This window comes from Ceratotherium simum, chromosome 6 (assembly GCF_057802395.1).
Source record: "Ceratotherium simum simum isolate JZ-2026a chromosome 6, ASM5780239v1, whole genome shotgun sequence".
NCBI lineage: Eukaryota > Metazoa > Chordata > Mammalia > Perissodactyla > Rhinocerotidae > Ceratotherium > Ceratotherium simum.
In genome coordinates this window covers 25,540,581-25,562,257 of record NC_141905.1, presented here as the reverse complement: position 1 = coordinate 25,562,257, position 21,677 = coordinate 25,540,581, and the positions used below count along the sequence as shown (strand labels likewise).

At 41.0% G+C, this 21,677-nt stretch overlaps 1 protein-coding gene across 1 annotated transcript in view; it reads left to right on the top strand.

The window, feature by feature from the left end:
* Positions 1-21,056, top strand: part of LRMDA (leucine rich melanocyte differentiation associated) — a 1,038,159-nt gene extending 1,017,103 nt beyond the window's left edge. Inside the window, exon 7 of the mRNA XM_087431992.1 lies at positions 18,924-21,056. Coding sequence (XP_087288118.1) covers positions 18,924-19,003 — 80 coding nt within the window. The 3' untranslated portion in view covers positions 19,004-21,056. The remainder of the gene's footprint in view (positions 1-18,923) is intronic.
* The last annotated feature ends 621 nt before the right edge of the window (positions 21,057-21,677 follow it).

Sequence of the window (21,677 nt, the reverse complement as noted above, 5' to 3'; positions counted from 1 at the left end):
ACGTGGTCAAGGAAATCTTGAAAGGAGTAATCATTAAGTTTTTAAGAATACTTTCTGTATTGTTTAACTTGTTACAACAGACATTACATTTGTGACAACACAACTATGAAGAGAAATACATGTAGAGAAATTCTCTTCATTTTATGTCTTCTGCTCACTCCTTCACTCCGCAAGGCAGAGCTAACCTTTTTTTTCCTGTGTTTGCATAACATTTTGTACATAACATTATTATAACAGATTTTATTGCAGTAATTTTTATTTGACATGTCGTCTCCCTTTCAGCCTATTAGTTGCTCACGTGTAGAAAGAGACTTTCCCTTTCTTTCCTTTTCTTCTTTATTTTGGGTATCATTGACTGTGCCTGGCACATCATGTTTCCCCACTTACCTGTTTTTTCTGAAATCCCATTAGAGGCTTATTTAGTTGGTCTATTTTTTAATGTGTCTATTTTTAAAAATGAAATATTCTGGGGCCGGCCCAGTGGCATAGTGGTTAAGTTCGTGCACTTCGCTTGGGTGGTCCACGGTTCGCAGGTTCAGATCCTGGGTGTGGACCTATGCACTACTCATCAAGCCATGCTGTGGTGGCGTCCCACATACAAAATAGGGGAAAATGGGCACACATGTTAGCTCAGGGCCAATCTTTCTCAGCAAAAAAAAGATGAAGATTGGCAACAAATGTGAGCTCAGACCCAATCTTCCTCACCAAAAAAAAAAAAAGAAATGTTTTATCTGAAGTGATGAAGCTTTATTTAATTGTCAACTATTAGCATCCTTATGTGAATTAGTTGATCAGAGAACTAGTTATTGCTTAGAAAAAGTGTGAAAGGTGTCAAAAAGGTGTGAAGGATGGGCGTCTGAAAGAGGACAGTTATATCTTGATTCTGGAGTTGAAACAGCAAGAAAAGCAAGAAGGAGTATGAGGGTCCTAGATGTTCTAGGAAGGAAAGAGACAAACCAAGGAAAACAAGAGAGGATCATGGAAAGGGAAAGGTCTATATCACCATGTCAGCTATGTGAGCTATGCATAGCATAGACAATCTGCTTAGATGATAATAGGGGTTATATTCACTGGAACAGAAATATCCCTCAAGAGCATTTTCTCCAGATGCTAAGAAACTGAGGCCCAGAGAGATTGACAAGTTGCACAGGTCAGTAAGTACAGACCAGGAGCTGGAACCTGATGGACTGCACCATACTCACCAGAGTTGATATGACCTTTCTCTTGTGCTTCCAAAAGGATACTTGGGAAATCAAGCAGGTACCCCCACTGCCCTAAGGGTGGGGAGAGGACCTGAACCTTCTCTCCTTTTAGAGCTCTTCCAAGTCAGGCTGCTAATCTCAGGACCAAAATGTACATCTCTGTCTTTCTTGACCTCCCTCAGTCAAGTAAGCTGTGTTTGTGGAGGTGCATTGTTCAGTCTCAGAGCATTGTTTAAATTTAAAATCAATAAAGAAAAGTGAGCCAGTAACAGGCACAGACTGATTAAGTGCTGTCTGTATAAAGAGGTTTATCCTCTGCTACATTTCTGTTGAAATCCTGAGAAATGTGATGAGGATGGAACAGTGAAAACAGATTAAAAATTATGTCACATACCAAAATGTAGTGAGGCAACTGCATCTTTAGTAGGTAATTGAGAATTGGGTGACTCTGAGTTCTGATTTGGCATAATGATGTCAACATATTCATACCCATGCACATACCATGTGCACACATAACACGTGCACACATAACACACTCATGTACAAGATGCACACACACAAAAAGGGCACACACAACATGTATAACACAATTCACAGACAGAGCACACATACAACAGTACACATACAAGCACCCACGTGCCCACACGTAATACCCATGCACACACAAACACACACATGAATTTGTTCTTGACTGTTACTATGAAGATGTAACTCTTCTATCTGCCAACTTATGCTACATTTTTATTTTGATGAAAAAATAGTAGTAGAGGGGAGAAAACCTCTTCATCAGAAAATTCCGTGAAAAAAAAAATTCCCAAGACATTGTCATGTATTACTGGTTATTTTTGGTGGTTAAGAGGATTATTTGAAAACAAAGAAGCCTTTTACAAAGCCACTAAAATACAAAAGATTTAATAACATTTACATCTGTGTATCAGCCATGTCTGTAATGCAAGTCATGAATAACACATAAACCAGAGCACGGAAAGAACAGAAGTGCTCACACATCATTTAAAATCCAACCCACCCCATCGTCAGTGGAATCAAATACACAGCAGGAGCAGTTCCAGTTGATACACACACAATATAGTCATTGAAAATGAAAACATATTAATTATGTTCCTTAAGGTTAGGAGAGAAATGGCAGGATTCGCTAACCTGTTCAACTTCTCTGTTGAAATTCTATAACAAAAAGTACATCACGGGTTGCTTCCTTGTTTTTCTTAAGAAATTATGCAGTGAGCGTGTGTGTATTTGTCTTGTTTTACTGTTCATTTAAATCTGCACTTGGCTCAGTCCTGCCTCCTTGCTGTGCTGAAAACGGGAGAGAGTGGGCTTAAGAAGATGGATCCTTGTTACAAATGAGTAACTTGCAAAAAAGGAATTCATTGTTGGGCAATGATATTTTAAAACAACAATACCTGTACAACTCCAGGTGGTGGATGTGGAAATCCACACTGCTAGGACAATAGCTGTGCATTATCAAAACCTAGAGGTCATGTAGCAACATATTTGATAAACACAGGGAAGGGCTGGCCCTGTGGCATAGCGGTTAAGTGCGCGCACTCCGCTGCTGGCAGCCCGGGGTTCGAATCCTGGGCACACAGCGACGCACTGCTTGTCAGGCCCTGCTGTGGTGGCATCCCACATAAAGTGGAGGAAGATTGACACGGATGTTAGCTCAGGGCCCGTCTTCCTCAGCAAAAAGAGGAGGATTAGCATGGATGTTAGCTCAGGGCTGATCTTCCTCACAAAACAAAACAAAACACAGGGAAATCCTTCCTTATTCTGATTCAGATAACTCTCTGATTCCCAAATTTGGAATTGTACCTTCTTAGATGAGTTCATTTGGCGCCTATGAATTTCTAGGGATCTCCTAAGCTTTCCATATACACTGGAGAGATCCTCAAAGTCAGCCATAGGGAAGCCTCTGGTGCAATGATGAAGGACGAATGGAGGGAGAGAGGAACTGGCTGATTTTTGTATAGGCATTCGCATTTGATATTTGTTCATATTTATCCTTTAAGTTGGTGGTGGTGTTTTTTACTTCCCAGACTGAAGAGGATATTCAAATGTTAGTCTTCCATCAGCACTTTTTGTTTGCTGGCTTTTGCTGTGATGTTTGTTTGTTTGTTCAACTAAATCTTCCCTCTTCTGGTTGTTTCCCCTTCTATTGTAGACTTTTTTCTGTTGGCGTCAGACCAATGGATGTGAGTACTGAACAGTTTAAAATGAGCTCTGTAAATGTCAGGAAACCTCTTCCTCTTCTACTATGTATCTCATTTCTGTGTGAAATTTCAAGCACTTCGCTGTCCTTGCTGCAGCAAAAGGTTAATAGTCGTCCCTTTTTTATGTACTATACATGCTCAATTTCTAAGGACAGTGTTTCAGGGCAAGTTAAGTGTAATTGCTAAATAATATAGTCATTCTCATTTTAAATGAGTAATACTTCCATTGTTCCTGATGCTTCTACATGCATATGTGTACGCGCGCATGTGTGTGTGTGTGCGCACGCGTGCGTGTAGACAGGCAGGGTGACACCTCGACTTGGGGGAAGAAGCCACAGCCATCCCATAGGAGTTTGCGCATTTACACATTTGGGCTTTAAATGTTGTGCCACATCCTGGGTCTCTTAGGCGCTGTAGATTATGTATAATAGATGACCTGCATTTACAGAGATGTGTGCTATACGGATGTAAATGTTATTATAGCTTTTATATTTTATGTTCTTGTTGAAAGATCATTTTGTCTTTGAATAATATGGCTGTTCAATTTTTTTTGGAGGGGAGGGGGTTATCTTTAAAAGAGAATATGAAATGGATATTGCACATCATATATTTCTTAAAAGTAATTTGGAATTTTAGGGTCTGGGATTGGGGCTGACTGATACACTGCCACGATGAGATATAACCCCTGGAAAATAACAGCACCAGCACATGCCTGCATCTGTCCAACCTCATAATTCACTTCCACGTTGGATTATGGATGTCTGCGTTCAGTGAGTCTGTCTTCCCTTTAGGTATTATTTCAGCCCTTTGAGATAATAAGGAAAGTTTAATTGCGTTGTTAATTGATTTTTTGCACAACATTATTACCTTGATTGATTGCAGAGTTGATGAAAATGTTAGACACAAGCAGTGCGGAGTATCAGCCCGGCAAGGAGTGGGAGCCTTGTGGAGAATAGATAACCTTGATGTTAAGAGCTATATCCTTCAGATATGTCTTCCCTTGACATATTGATGGCCCTTGAAAAGGGAAAAGCTGATTGTATGCAGAATGCAATCATTAAACCCACTTCAGCTCGCTGTTGATTAATTTGTTTTTTCCTGAAGGATCTAGTTATAGGGAAGGCCTCGCTTGTACCAACAGCAGCCATTTTCTAGGCTCCAGACTGTGCTTAACCCTCTAGGTGAAGAGAAATAATGAGGCTGGAATGGCTGGGTTGGGAAGATTATCCTAGGGCGTTCAGACTGTGGACTTGATGCTCACAGATGGACTCACCCTCAGAAATACTCTATTTCCTCCACCATGGTGCTTATTTTTTCCAAAATACCATTTCGTTTGAAATGCCAAGGCCAAAGAGCCCTTCACTGAGACCTGGGGTAGGAGGAAATGGAAACTTCAGGATGGCCAGGAAGGTTTATTAACCTGGCTGCCGGTGGTGTCTGGAGAAGACATGGTACTCAGGAGCTTTTATTTTACATTGGGTAAAACTTTGCATAAACTTGCTCTCATGATTGGAAAATTTGATTCTTCGTGTGTGTGTGTGTGTGTGTGTGTGTGTGTGTTTGTGTGTGGAGGGGCATAATAAGAAGGCATTTCTGGAGACAGTTTATTATGTTTTCAATTACTCCCTCTCCCCGGTTCTATATAACTCTTTCCAAGAAACACTTATCAATAGCTGTCATTGTTATTACAATCCAAAGCCATCCTCATGGTACCAAAAATCAGGTTAATTGATCAGCTAGTTGACTGATTTATCAATTGGACTTCTGCCCTGATTCCCTCCCCCAAACCCACACTACTTTATCCATAGCTGCCAACCCTGGACAGAGACTAAGAGGGCCAGCCTTATGGGAAAAGGAGTTGGCTTTGCCCGCTACAGAAGAGTGGAAGCTCATATATGTGCAGTAATTCTAGAGAGCCTCCATCTTCTAGGAAGAATAAGTGGCTTCCACCTTCCCCTCTTCTTGCCCCAGCTTCTACGCTTATTGCTTATGGAACACTCTGACATTTCTGCCCTCTTCTTCCCTTTTGTGGCTGTCTCCAATATTCATTTAAACCAAAATTTTAATTGCATAGCATTGTTGGAGGCCTACCAAGAGTTACATCATCTTCCTGGGGTCCTGAGGGCCCCTAGGAGAGGTCGTGTGGGCTTTGGGGCAGAAGAGAAACAGCTCTCACATCTCCCAAGGCCACAGAATACCTTGTAGAGGGAATTCACGCAATGGTCCAAAGCAGTTTCTCCTCAGTTGGCCCCACCTCCCCCTCCATTCGGAGTCTTTCTTCTGCTGAACTAACAACTGGCGCTTGGGGAGTCTAATATCCACAGAGTCTTGGCCCTCAATTACCGTAATGGCTTATAATGAGATTTTGGCCAAGTAGCAGGTAGCAGGTTATTACTTCCTGCTCAGCATGGGCAATGTCTACGCTGTTAATTTGTGTTGCTGAACGTGGCTCAGAGCTAGGCATCAAACTGTCAGAGCCAGATGTATTCTATTAGGTACGAGGCTCACATTGGCCCATGGGCAATTTTTTTTCAATATGGAGGCATGTTAACTCACCACAGGGTGAATCCTGACAAATTCAAGCCAGCCAAATAAAAGAGGTAATATCCCAAGCCATCAAAGTAGTGTTTTCTAGAAACAGATAACACCTGGTACGACCCACTGTCAGCAATGTCTCTCTGACCCAAGCCATTCCATTGATAGGCAAAAAGTACACCCCTCTTCATATTGCTGGAGAGACTCTGGTGCCTTCATTAAGTTTTAATGAGCCTGACCCTAATGAAGGTCTTTATAATACAGTCATGCATTGCTTAAGGATGGGGATGCATTCTGAGAAGTGTGTCGTTAGGCAATTTTGTCATTGTGTGAACATCATAGAGTGTACTTACACAACCTAGATGGTATAGCCCACTACAAACCTAGGTTATATGGTACTAATCTTATGGGACCACCATTGTATATGCAATCCATCCTTGACTGAAATGTCCTTTATGTGCCACGTGACTGTATGCTCTTCTACTGTTATCTTTATCTTGGGCAAAACAAAAAATGTGTAAGAGGTTTATATTGCTCTTATCAACTACTTTTTCCTATTAATTCATACTTAACCTATAGTTTGTTTCATTAGCATTAACATATATTTGTACTTTTTTTTTCAAAGCACGTTAGAGGATGGGGAGTTTTAGATCAGGAAATAGTGAAAATATTTTGGCATTTCGCCATGAGATTTGCTAGTGCCCAACAATTGTGCTGTGCTTTCTGTGACAACATACTTTTGATTTTTTTTTTTTTTTTGTGAGGAGATCAGCCCTGTGCTAACATCTGCCAGTCCTCCTCTTTTTCTGCTAAGGAAGACTGGCCCTGGGCTAACATCCGTGCCCATCTTCCTCCACTTTATATGGGATGCCGCCACAGCATGGCTTGCCAAGCAGTGTGTCGGTGTGCGCCCGGGATCTGAACCGGCGAACCCCGGGCCGCCACAGCGGAGCGCTAGCACTTAACCGGCCCCTGATTTTTTTTTTATGTTGCAAACTTCTTTCAGTTAGATCACATATCAGCAGATTCCTTTTGTTTTCCTTTTGGAGAAAGCAATTTAGAGTGTCCTGGAATTAGGAAAGAGTATAGTAATATCAGTGCAGGAAAAATTTGTTTGAATTCTAATGAAGGGCAGATGGAGGCTGGACTAATGGGCCCAAGAAAGGAAGGTCTTTTCCCCAATCCTTGCAGGGTTTGAATTATGACAAACCCACTTGTTAGTGGATCTGCTTAATTTTATTTGAAAGGCTGTTTTTTGCAGCTTGATGAATTAAAAAAAAAAACAAAAAAAAAACAACTTGTCTTTATTTTCAATGACTCTCTTGAGAAATTTTAGCCTGAAGAACCAGACAGAACTGTGGATGTTTTCCCCACTTTTGATGTGAGCTTTCTAATAGGAACAGATCTGAAACCCAAAAGCAAATTTCTGCTTGAGAGCAAAGCCAAAATTCCCGTTCAAACCCCCACTGCTCAGATTTGTTCGTATAAGATTCTGTCATTTTAGCGCGAGGCTAAAGACTTTCTGGGAAATTTTTTCTGCAAGATTTTTTTTTCCTTATACTTCAAGAAATATGGTTTGCATGTTCAGTTCCATTCTACTTATTCAAAAATCTCTTTTCTTCTGTTAATATAATCTGCACATCACTTAAATTTAAACTTTCATGTTTTTTGTTTTATGTTAAAGATATATTATTATTATTTTATTTTAAATAACATTTGTTTTCAGACTGCTACTGGGGAGACAGTAAGACCTCCATTAACTAAAACTCAACAATATCCTAAGTCCCTCAGCCAACCAGTTTTTTTATGTCTGAATTTGAGTGGTCTTGATTTTACAAAAATAAAAGCTAATGTCAAGGGTTTTATTTTTAAAAAAGGAAAAAAGGGAGCCCTTTTAGGTTATCCTAGAACAGTGTTTCTTAAAGTGTGGTCCCCTAATCAGTAGCATCACTGTCACCTGGGAACTAGCAAAAATGCAAATTCTTGGCCCCAACTCAGACCTACTAAGTGAGAAACTCTGGGGATGGGGCTCAGCAATCTGTTTTAACAAGGCTTCCAGGAGATTCTGATGCACGGGCAAGTTGGAGGATGGCTGGCATGGGGACAACCCATGCAGTTCCTCTACCTGTAAATGTCCAGGAATGTATAGCAAACACTGGGGTTTAGATAAAGTCTCCTGAGATCCGTTCATTTATTCCTCAATCAAAAACAATCCATTAAGTACCTACCTACTATGTCCTGAGCCTCCTGAAGCATGAATGAAAGTCTGTCATCTCCGCCCTCTTGGAACTCCTATAAAAAGGAGATCCTAAGACCTTGAGAAATGTTCAGTGAGCAATCTTCCCACCCCAGCTAAATTTGCAAACTGTATCATCCTCACTATAAACACTCAAAGAAATACTCAGTTGTGGTCACTCTGATGTACCTTGTAAGACAACGACACTGACTTTGGTTTTACATCGTGTTTCATGTGTGAGAGAAAACTCAGAAAGGTTTCTAGTTAACCATGAGTTAATGAGATAATTTAATTAATTAACTGGAACCCAACATTCCCCTAGTGGCTAGTCAATCACATGACTGTTATATTAGGAAAGAAAGTGTAAGGGAAGAAAATGTGTGAGAGCCATTCTTTACTTGCTTCACTGACCACTTGAGAGGTCACTCAGCTGAAATGGAGAGCCATACCCGGACTCAGCTCTGGTTTCCCTGAGTCCCATAATTCCAATTTTTCTTTACTCTCTTCTCTGATTGAGTCCACTCATTTATTTTAATTCTAGAAAATTCTAATTTAAAATTCCATTCCCTGGAATGTCACACCTTTATTGCTGTTTAGAAAAATAATGATATGCTTGAAATCCCTGGAAACCCATGAGAATCTCTTTTCTCCAAAAGGGAGGTTGTCATTTGTTGTTCCCAGCATGAAAATAATCACTGGCCCATGTGCAAGAGACCAATGATGGTGACCAAATGATGATCGAACAGAAGCTGGAATTATTATTATTATTTTGAGCAACTTCTACCTCTCTTTTCTGATTCATCTGGGCCAGGTACTCTAAAAGGGAAGACAATGGGCTGGTAAGTTTTGGGCTGGAAGGGCCTTAAAAGGAGGTACCTGTGATTTGCGTGGATGGAGTATACACACCTTTTGTATATCTCATTGATCCAGTTTTTATTTTATTTTACTTTTATGTTTCTTATTTTTTTGACTATCAAATGCTGATTGGCAACTCGCATTGGGTGGACTTCTTTTTGGACTTCCGCAATAAGAATGATCTTTCTCTAAGAAATGCAGGAATCTATCTTTGTTTATCAGTTTTCATGCTTCTTTACATTTATGCAGGTAATATGCAAAAATCACCAACCCCTGAGCCTGGAAGATTAATTAGAGCAATTCATGGTAAAGAAAATCAGTCCCTAATCTCTGAAATCAAGGCCAGAGGAATCCAAAAGAGGGGTATCTGGTAGCCCCAGTCTCAGAAAGCCTTCAGCACAGATTGAGCAAACATGACATATTGACCATTACAGAACCTATAATTGGTGACCAAAAGCACAGTGTGGCTTTAATGGCCCTGCCTGAATAGTTGCCATCTTTTATATTTTTAAAAAGAAAGCTGCTGTTTTTCCTAAATTCATGCTGCCCTCTAGTGGCAATGCTCCCTCCTTCAACTGGAAGGTGGAAAAGATAAATGTGGAGATAATGGTGGGACTGGTGGGGGGAGTGAAGGGATGAATTTCTTCTTTCTTTCTTTTCTCTTTCCTGTCTGAAAGAGTTCTGAGTTCCTCAGTCAAAAACTGAGAAAGAAAAATGAAGCCATACCACTTGACCACTATCCATTTTGACTGACAGTCTGGTTGATGTGACATCCATCAGTTAACTGCACTGAAGGGAACTTCACAAATCTTAACTGATTTGCATCCCATCTTGGCATGCACTTTGGAATCCAGCCCATCTCAAATCCATTAAACCCCATGTAGAATACAGAGATGGGGGAGAGAGGAACACACCCACAGCAAGCTGACCTTGAAAATTCAAGTTTCTCCCAGTGGAAATGTAGGTAAGAGTGAGGCTAAGTCAGGTTTTTGGTGATCTTTGAAGTTCTCCTATCCTATAGGCAGTGCCCTATAATTCACAGCTATCTGGATTATAAAGGTAGAGTTGTACAAGTGTCTGGTCTAGTCCTGTGACATTGGAGATGCCACTTTGAACGCCATTTTCCTCCTCTATAAAATGATGGACTTTGCCTAAAATGAAGATCTTTAAATTCTGCCCCAGCGAGAATTCTTCAACACAGTCAAAGAAGTACTTTCAAAGAAAAGTTTTCCGTTCTGAGTTTAAGCATACTAGGAAGTACGGCAAAATAATAAAGTATCCTTATAAGAGTGATAAATAAATCATTGTTTAGGAAGCCACAGTAAAAAATGTTTTTGGCTTCATTTTAAACTGGCACAAAAATTTTAACCTGAGAAGAAAAACTAAAATTTGCATTGCTAAGATTTAGCAGTGTTTTTTTGTTGTTGGGAGTGCCTGTTGTTGGAACAGGGAAATATTTACTAGGGCGTTTGATCTCTGACATGTATATGTTCCTATTTGATTGAAATACAGCGTGTGTAGAGTAAGAGCCAGTCATATTAATGATGTTCAAAAAAGGAGAGCAAGTGAGCACACCCTCAGACCAGGGGTTCTTCCCCATCAGTCTCTGCCTACCCACACGACCCTCAATACAAAAAAATTTAAAAAGCATCGACATCTGAGGAAAAGCATGTTGACTGTTTCCTTTCCAGGATTCACATAATGGAAACATCCGCTGCCAGATAACTTTTAAATCTGTCAGCCTAATATTTCCTTGATGTGGTGAGGACACGGAATGGTGCAGTCAGGTTTAGGTAGGGGCTTGGCATCTGCAGTCTGAGTGCGGGGACCGGGGGCTCGAGGTGGGGCAATGGAGCTGGTTACTAAGGGGGCAATTATTTCTCAGACTTGGAACAGCTTTTAGATTTCCCACCAACAGATTATGTGAGAGAAAACCTGGCCACGCATTTTTTCCCCTCTCCTCTCTTTCCCACCTCCTTCTCTTCTTCTAAAATGACAAGCCTCATTTCAGCTTCCCTGGGAGCCCGGGGTGCATTTTCCACAGGCTCTGGCTTGTCACACGTCAGCTTGTCTGCCCTCTCACATGACCGTTTGTGCAGCCTCCCCCAGGCTGGGCGGCTGGCTTCTCAGCCCCGCGTTCCTATCACCTTCAGTGCAGATTTTGCCAAGATCCTTTCCTTGCTGCCTGGTTTCCTTCCCCTGCTTTTTCTCCCTTACAGACGAATGCATGAGGCTTGACAAGGCCCAGCATTTGTCTAGGCAGGCAGTATCATCTGTTCTCTCTCCATGGAAAGTTTAACCTTCCATCAGGCCTCACTGGAGGGGCCTGAGCATTGGGGCCAAATGCCCTCTTCTCAAAGGAATAGGTTGCTTGGCATTCGTGTCTGTTTTCTTTCAGGATATAGACGCCACCTAATTCTGGATTTGTTGGCCTAGGCTGGGTTTTTTTGACTGATGGTTGGTAGAAAGCAGTATATCATAACCCCACAGCTTGTATCCTATCATGCATCCACAGTATTTACCTTTGCCTTGCATACTCTTTGTGCTAAAAAATGAATAAAAACTGTCATTTACTTTAACTTATATAAATATTGCTGGTAGAAATAATCAATCTGAAATAAAACTGACAGCACTTAAACCTGCACATAATGCAATTTATTATGGATGAAAAACTAACTGAAGATTTATATCTTGTTGGTATATTGAAAACTGCACAACTTCATGGGGAGGAATTAGCTTTGGTGGAAATAATGAAAACAAAATAAAATTGAAATGAACTAAAACTACATGCAATAAAATGTGTTGACTAAACTTTAACGCAGGATACAAGTCTTCCTGTTACAATTTAGATCTGCAAAATTTCGCTCAAGGAAATGTGACTTTGTAAAAATAAATGACTCAAAGAGATTTAGAAGATATAATTGGTAAAATTTGATATTTGGTAAAAGCTGATGAGAAATTTAACCTTAATGTAAAAATTACGTGGAAAAGAATTGATCCCATTGAAAATAAATTCAATAAAATAGAAATTAAAATGTTAAAAATAGAATATGGTTTAACTTTGAGTTTAAAAATTAAGGAATTAAATTGGCTAAATGGAGTTTGCCCTGAATAATTAATGCTTTTGCAAAGAAAAATTACAAGGCTGCAAAATTAATTTTTGCAAAGAAAAATTAAACATTAAATGTTTATGTTCATAAGCCTGAAACCAAAGCATCTTTGGGGTCAAAATAGCAGAATTCAGATGTCCACCATTGCAAATAGCAGGGTGAGTATAGCAGGGCCAGAATACCCCTCATGGGGTTGTTTTGTATAATAAGGAAGAAGCGTTCAAGAGTGTGCTCAGTTGAGAGACTAGGAAACTTCCCTTAGACAGCTGTTTGAGGTGGTCACTGCAGTATTTAGCAAGGACAGCATGCCCCCTGGTCCGTGGAGAAGACAGCAAGGGACCCTTACAGTCCTTTTTGGGATTAGCAAGCCCAACATGCAGGTTATAAACTGAGACTCTTGCCTGAAATCACACTCAACTAGTTTGCGAAGGAAGTCTCACTTTCTTCTTTGCCTTCTCTACCTTCCGCTGGGTCGGGTGGAGAACCTTTCTCCATTTCATTTCCAACCTGAGGCTTCTCAGATGGATCTGCAGATGACGGAAAAATATGTCTGGCATGGAAGATGGACTTGGTCCTCCTTCCACAAAACACTCCCAAACAACCCCTTCCTTGAAGACCTTTTCAAATCTCTCTTCTTTTCCTATTGCTGTAGTATTTAAGTAGCTTACATGGAAGGAGGATGTTTGCTAGGAGCCTGTAATTCTGCAGGCTCTGCTAAATCCTGTGTGATAGCCACAGCAGAGCTGATAGCACATCACACAAGCTGACCTCGGGGTATTGCTCCAGCCACTTCTCAGGATCATAAAACATGGGTGTTTATTCCTTTCCAGTTCCCAGTTTACTCACAGCCTGCACATAACAAAGACCGAGGAATGTGCTTTCTGGGGAATGTCCTTTCCTGTGTGTGATGTTTACAGCTCTTAAGGCTGGATGATAACATTCAGTTCACTTCTCTCTTTCCAACCAGACATTGTGATTGCTTTGTTTTCGTGGGAGAAAAGTGTTAGGCATAAAAACAACACCGGTGTTTAGGAATTGAGGCTGTTGCCTTTGATAATTTGCCTTCTTCTTTAATAAGGCGAATATTTAATCTGTATATATTTTTATAGCATTTCAAATGTCTGTAGTCTTAGCAGAGGTTAAAAAGTGAGTGTTCAACAATTGAAATTCCTTACTTTCTGGACTGTGTTTAAATTGTGTACAGATCATAATTTTAATGGTATTAATCAATTTATCTATTTGACAACTATTTATTGAATCCCTCCTTTGTACTAAGTATTGTTTTAGGCACTGGGTGTTAGAAATTGGGGAGGAGGGAGAGTATTGTAGAGGTGACATGTTAATAGGTATGTTAGCAGGTATGTATAGTGTCACATGGAAGCTTAGTTCTAGAACCTTCTGGAATGGACTGGAAGGAATCTCCTGGTACCCTTTCCCTCTCTGTCACTGGTTCCATCCACCTCTTCACAACACTGTCATCACTATTTTCAGAGGCCCTGAAGAATCTAGTGCCTTCCTTCACTTATGCAGATTGGAGAACAGGAGTTCCATGAGGAGCCCTCTGTCCCTTCCCTGTTTCATAGCACTGTCTAATTGTAAGCTCCTAGTGATCACAAACAGATTAAAGTCTGTTTGTCATTACATGGCTACACTTACACACATTTGTGATAATAGCATTTAAAATTACAATCGTTTAAAATGATGATTACCATTAACCTTAATAATGATAATAAATTGATAATTTAATTTCTCTATATTACAAATATGAATTTATTCATCCAACCTATACTCCATCATCAAATAAATTTTTGTATTTGTATGTGTAAAGATTATTATTATTTCACAACTGAAATATTAATGACAGACCACTTACTCTGATATCTAGTCTTTAGTTCTCTTGAATATGGAGTTATGAAACTTGAGCTTCTGTCAAAGCTAGTGGGACGTAGGCTAGTTAGTTGTAAGCACTTCCAAGCTCTAAGCATGAAATACAGGTTGCAGGAAAGTTAGTGGAAATTCCTTGCTTCGAGATGTTGAGGTCCAGCAGAGCTCCCCTTCTGTATATTATATGAATATGGGCTGAACGGGTTTCAAGAGCTGACTTGGTCCAAATCAAATTTTTGATTAACTGACCATGGATTTGCCTCCTACATCAGGCAATATTGGAAATGACATCTTTATCTTCATAAGGGAAACATTTGAAAATACTAAATCACCAATTTCAGAACTAAAATGAAACTCAGATTATCTGGCCCCTTGCCCTCATTTTACAAATGGGGAAACCAGCCCAGCGAGGGAAAGGGCCCTGTACATGGTCACATAACTGTTAGGGGCAGAGCTGGATTTACATACAGATCCTCCCCACCTCCCCTTACTAAACAGACAGTCGAAATGTAGCTGGAAGTACAAGGCCATCTGGGAGATCCAGTAGTCCTGGGGACTTTGCTGGACTCTGCATGAGTGTATAAGGACTTCCTTCTCAGGACGCTCGAGGTTTTCCCCCAGGGAGGTAACTCTGGTTCTGTCCCTGCTGTCACAACTTACATCCAAGAAAAGAGGCTGATTCCCACCCCCTCAGGCAGCCCCAAGGTCATAGCTTAACCTGCATAATTAGAACATCCATTCCAGAGGGGGGGAACATTTAAAAGATAAAGGATGTCTTTAAAACAGATTCTTCCCAATACATTTTTTTTCATAATTATAGTTTTAAGAGCTTATGGTGATGAGAGAGCTGGCTACTTAAGAAAAATTAGGAGTCTCATTTGGCAGGAGAGGATTCCCCAGGGGCAGCACACTGTCATTTTTCAGGGCCCCTGGAAAGAAACCCCTGCAAGACAGCTCCACGTCAGCCTGATGCATGGCAAGCTTGCTTCTCTTATTATGGCCAAAGCCCGATATTTTAATTAAAAACACTACATATGCCATTAAATGTGTTGTTCCCCTCCAGTCCCAAGACATTATAGTTCGAGGAGATACAAACAAGTGAATGCATCGCAGCTGTACATGGAAACCACCACCTACCGAGTCACAGCCAGCGGGTTCCCAAATTCCAGCCTTGGAGCGCCTCCCCGTCAAAATGTTCTTTGCAAGCAAACTGTTCCCTCTGTAATTTTCACAGTTTATGGCAGTTGCCGTGACGGAGGAAGGAGGGCCGTGGGGAGTCAGGGGAGAGAAAAACACACTGCCGCCTCACTTAATTTATAAGCAGATCCTATTATTTTACAAATAAACTGATAGATAAAGTCCTATGGCTGCACATGGGATGGTACTTTTTTTTCCCCCTTCTTTGTTAATGTTATTTATTTGTTTATTTTTTGAACATAAAAGTCCCATTTGGGGGGTTAATCACTTCCCAACTGTGAGCTCTGGTGGGAGTCTCAACAGAGGTAACACTTGCTTAATTTAAGCAATTGTAGGTGGTTCAAGTTCAAAAATTTCAGCCGAGCTTAACTGTCACTAGCTGGACTACCTTTCTCCCCAGGGGAGCAGCAGCAGCAGCTGGATTTCATTTTTGGCTGCCAGGCCGTCCCCGTGCCTTCCTGGAACAGCCCACAGACTGAGTGCCTTCCCTTGAAGGATTTTATTCAAGGTGACAGCTCCTCACACGTTGGCGCTCTGATCACCTCAAGTAGCCAAGATATCAGGGGGGATGAGCGCACTCCTGCGAAGTCCAAATTTAGACTGACTGAGGTTATCCTTAGGCCCCTTGACCCCAGCACTCGGACGGAACAGGACCGCCAGCAACTTCACCAGGGCAGCGAGTTTTGTAATGATGTCTGGGGAGAACTGTTCTGCAGGAGCAGGCGGAGAAGACCCCAAGTGATAGAGACTGATGTCGGCTTTTGTTAGAGCCGCAGACAGTGTTAGAATATCTTTGGCATAATATGGCACTGGTATCTCTGTCAGCATCTCTGTTTTCTGTCACCGCACACAATCCTGGGCCTGTCTCTAGCCCTGACAGTGTCTTTTCAGATCAGGTTATTGCCAGCACAGAGACTAGCTCTGCTCCCCACCACACAGCCCCTTTGTTTGAAGTCTGCCCTTTTGTCATTAATGCACTTGATGTCTATTTAAATCTGACGATGAGTGCGGTATCTGTTTTCCCGTCAAGAGATCATTGACAATATTAATACCTCATGTCCTTGCCTCATTTTCTAAGCTCTGACACCTCGCCACAGTCTCCTGCATTCATCAAACAGCCCTCTCTCACCAGGATGTCTATAAACATTCTTGCTTCCAGACCCAAAGGAACAGGGCAGGCCTTAAAAAGGACTTTTATCAGTGCTGCCCAGAAAGAAGGCCTGGGGAATGCGGCTCAGATCACTTCACTTTCCTCCACATTACAGCCTACGTTCCAGCAGTTTCCAGCCTGTTTCCAGGATGGCACTTGCCATCCAGGTGGCATCTAGGTGAGATCCCGAGTTGAAATTTACTATGGAGATAGAGTAGAGAAAGGAAATTCAATCCGTGAAGGTACCTGAGAGTTTACTGGAGAGAATGCACCTGCTGGTGGGGGGGAAGGTGTGTGTGTGTATGTGTGTGTGTGCGTCTGCCTTTCATTCTTTTACTCAAGAGAAAGACTGTGTTCTTTATGATATCTGACAGCCCTATCCATTTTTTTAATAAAAATTTATGCTGTCCTAGTGCTGTAGAAAGAAATTAACATCCCTCGGACTCAGCCTTCCAGATTCTTGAGAGTTTATTTGAATCAGTTATGTTTAAGGATGCTGTTTGTGGATTTTCAGAAACATCTGAGACACTTCCACCCAGGCCTGTAGGGGATGCTGTTCCTGGAATGGAGCCTGACCAGCCAAGGCCACAGACTAGTTCCTGGCATTAGTGACAATGTTAATACAACCCCAGGTGCTACATAACCCAGTACTATAAAGGGAACATCTCAGTGCCAACAGCCAAGAGAAAAATTTAGGCCCGAAGAAGGGCCTCAGAAAGGTTTCATCCCAGCTCAGTGTTTCCAGGCACTAGACCAATACCGAAAAGCATAAATTGGGGATTAGGGGCTGAGGAGAAAGCACGGCCAAGGGGGGAGAGTGGTCCACAGCAGACTTGCTCATGGAACATGGCAGGAAAGAGAAGTAATGAGAGCAAGCCCAAGACCAGTTTTGAGGCCATGGAATGATGTCATCTTCTCCCTACTGCCAACTCTCAGAGATTCTGTGATCCCAGCAATTCCCAACTTTGGCCCAAGCCTTTCAACCAGGGAGCATCTGCCCTGTCTGTAAAAGTTTTTATGAGTCATTTTTAATCCTTATTTAGGAATAAGGTTTAAAGTTCTTTAGTGGAGAAACATCTCTTGTACAATCACAAAAATATTTACTATTTAGTACTTCTGATGTGAAGAACCTGGATAATTTCAAGTGCTAATTTATCCCAAATGAACCATAGATGGTGATTGTTGGTTTCACACTATCAAATTGATGAGAAAAAAAAATAATCATGCATATAGGTAGCTATTTTTTCTTTTGGTGAGGAAAATTGGCCCTGAGCTAACATCTGTTGCCAATCTTCCTCTTTTTGCTGAAGAAGAGTAGCCCTGAGTTAACATCTGTGCCCGTCTTCCTCTATTTTATATGTGGGACACTGCCACAGCATGGCTTGATGAGCAGTGTGTAGGTCTGTGCCCGGAATCTGAACCGGTGAACCCCAGGCTGCCAAGTGGAGCATGCAAACTTAACCACTACACTAGCAGGCCAGCCCCAATATAAGTAGTTCTTTTTACAGGCAGAATTGTGGCTCATGAATTTATGTTTTATGAACATTTATTTTTTTTGTTTTTTTCTGGTTATGCACATTTCAGAGACTCAAGTGCTATTAGTAATAAGACAACTCTATGAAGCTAAATTTTAAGTTAGTTTTTCTAAAATTAGAAGAGAAAACAAGGTGACAAAAAGCAAATTGTAGTTATAAGTATTTTCTTGGAAAAAACTTATTTTTGCTTAATAATCCTGCAAAGCTTTCATAATAACTATGGCAGGTGATTTCTTATGGATACTTAAATAAATATTGAATTGATTAAAACGTGTGACCCTATCTAGGGGTATTTTTCATAGTTAAGTCTTCCTACAACCTCGTTGAATGAGAGGCAAGCTGTATATGGAGCCACAGAATTATTTAAAATAAAACTGAAGATGAAAATCAAATGCATTCTAACCTGAGAATAGCATTTAGGATGCGTATAAGAAGAAGCCATTTAATGTCAGAGGCTCTTGTTACTTTCTCTGTGGCATTTTGTTAACACCACCTCTCTTCCCTAATCATCCAGTATGTGCTTGATGCCTCCTGGGATTTGAAAGGTTCTCTCTGGAAGTTAACAATATTGATTCAGGATAAAGGACTTGAAAATACATTCTGGGAAGATGTTCTATATCCTTTGCTTGGGCTCAGCCCGTCTTTAAACTCTTAATTTTCCGTTTTTAGAAATTGTACTAAGAGAACCTCAAGAGAGGAGAAGGTTATGCTTTATTTTGAGGAGTAATTGGCCAAACTAGGAAAGTCTCTAAAATGTGCAAGAGAAATCCTGCAGGGAACATGTTATTCCTAGGAGCCTGTGCTCTGGTAACGTTTTATTTGAGTGTCAACTCTGAGGACAAGAAAATAGGGTCCTTCGCTTCTGGGGCTTAATCCATTTGCTGCCGCCCATTGGGTCTGTGATTGCATGGCATTTCTGCTTTGCAGCACCTATGTTTCCTTGCTATACTAATTGTACCACCTGTAATGATGTGTTTCCTTTTATTTGCAGGTGTCCTGGGGAAGTGTCGCTATGTTTACTATGGGAAAAACTCAGAGGGCAACAGGTTTATCCGAGATGACCAGCTCTGAAGGCAAGTTCTGTATGCCTTAACCCGTGTCATGAGAGTAAAAGAAAAAGGGAAAGCAAAAATAAAGAAAAAGCTGAAGGAAAAAACAATGGCCCACATTGCATCTCTGTGGGAAGGCTATGACTTCAGCTTTTGGTACCTTCTGCTGACTTTGCCAGCCCTGTCAAGATCATCCTCCTGCCTTAGACTGAGTGGTCACATAGAGATTGACATGATTGCCCTTAAGCAGGTCTCATCCACCAGGGTGACAGACAGCGGCAGCGAAGCACCAGGGCTGACAGGATGAACACCATGATAGATTGCCTGGCCCCTCCACTGCTCACAGGGGAGCAGAGGTCACACCTGGGGCCTCCCTGAGCATGCTCAGTGGCTGTAGTCAAGTGAGAAAGATTGTGTCTTCAGCTTGCCTATTGAGTGGAGATCCCTCTGATACTATTGTGCTGTGGGTTTATTTTTAGTGAAATAGTCACAGTTTGGAGGAAGGTCACTCTCCCTCATTCCTCTTAAATCTTAATCTCTTATATTCTGCGTGCTCTTTCCCATCCCCCACCTCCCCCCACCACCATCCTTTAGCATCTTTATCACAGGCAATGCATTTCAGCATGCAGCTTTTCAGAGAACAGAAGGTATAAGTTCTCAGCCAGGTCATGCATTTATGGCCGGCTTCATGTTGTTACAATTCCTGTATTGGAGTAAATAGCTTTCCCTAAATCCCTGACTACAAAAGCATGAATTTTATCTTGTTTTGTTCATTTCTAAATCCACTTCTTGCCCTGAATACCAGACAGTGTCAGGCATCTTTCCCAGCATGAGGGGCAATTATTTATTTGTTTATTTTTAACCATACACACTTCCAGCTATGTCTATGGCCATATTTGTGTTTGGGGCTGGCTTGCTTTGGGTGCTATTTAAAAGTAGTGAGGGGATAAAAGATAGAGAGTTGGGTCAGGATGTTAAAAAAGAAAGTAAAGTCTGTAGAAAACACCCAACAGACCAAACAGATTTTAATAGAAGGCACAAACCCTTTGAATTTGGTATCTTTCTTGGGACCTCTCAGAAATGAAATCCGTAGCTTGTGAGATGGTGCTATGTCTTCATGCATCTTTGGCTGTATTCCAGCACTAATGTTACAAGGAAAAGAAGCATGATCACGCTAGTTGAGTGGCTATAATTTCATTTGCTTTACAGGTATACCACTAAAATCACTTTAGAAGATATTTGAATGGCTAATTGCTCTTGACACAATAGCATTTATTTTCGCTTCTTTTATTTAAACTAGGTGTTCATCATCCTGGGTCTCCCAGTATTAGTTTAATTTGAGAACAGCAAAACCTGAAGGGGAATCCTTCCAAATTATAGATACCAATTGACTGAGAGTTGCTATTGTAAAAGTTTCTGGGGACTGGGAATCTCTGAGCTACCCAGAAGAATCTACTTTCTCAGTTTTAGTTCATTTACATGGCCTCTGGCCTACTGAGTCAACACAGTCCTTGAATGACTTGCACTGAAGCTGGCAAGAGCCCCTCTTGTAGATTATGCAGCCTTTGGTAATCAGTTATTAAGACAAATTAACATTAAAATCCTGAAGACCGTTAATAGTTAGAGGATATTGAATGTTTGCCTTTATCTCTCTAATCCATTAATAACCAGAGTTGAGTATCTTTTCTCTAGTTGATTGACAAAACAGCACTGGGATAATGCTTTCAATTAGCTGCATTAGGTCCCACCCTACTTCTTTGTTTAGAAGCACCAACACACGTTTGTCCGTGGCGTATTACGGACAGCCAGATTTCTGTGCGAGGGCGGCTGGACTAGTCCAATGTCATATCCAATCTAGCGGGATGTATATCCTTGTCTTTATAAAAGGCTTTAACCCTGCCTCAAACAATAAAAAAGCACTTGTGAACTGACCACAGAATTTTTCCATCTTTATTTTTCTTACTTGTTTACTTTTCTTAATGTCAGAACCATTTGTATCACGCACTGGAATGTCTCCCTCAATGCGAGCTTTGGAGGCAAAAAATATTTTTGGAATGAGTTATTGACCACATTGTTTCCCTCTCTTTGGATTGTTTATTTTCTTCCAAAGTGGTGTAATAACTTTAATTAAGATTAGCTTTAATTATAATTTACGTAAAGGCCATCACTATGGCATATTCATCTTAATGATAGAATTATAGTGAGTTTTGTTTTTCTTAAAAAGGAATAATGATAATGAATTAGTGCTGGATTGTTGACGGTTCCACTGTTTGTTAAGCAAGATTTGCTATGCTGGAGCTAGACTTCAGTCTGAATTGGTTGAGAAGGAAGCAATGTTGCATGCTTATCTTAAATTCATAGGAATTTCCCAAACCTTGTTTTTCAAAGTAGAGAATTAGAAGGTAATAGATTCAATCAAAGCTCAGTCACACTTCATACCCCTTTTCTCTCCGCTTGATCTTTCTGCGTTTTACCCTATTCCACGGAGCTTTTCCTTTGAGAATCATGGTGCCCAACATCCCTGTATCCTATCTCTCAGGACACTGATCTGATTTGATAGCCTCCAGCCATAGAGGGCCACCCTGCAGTCCTCTGTTGCCTCAGCAAAGTCAGGGCGGACTGTCTCTTTCCTAAGTAATGTAATTTTATAGAACAATTTGTTCCTTGGGAAATAATGTTTTAGATTGTGGGGAGTC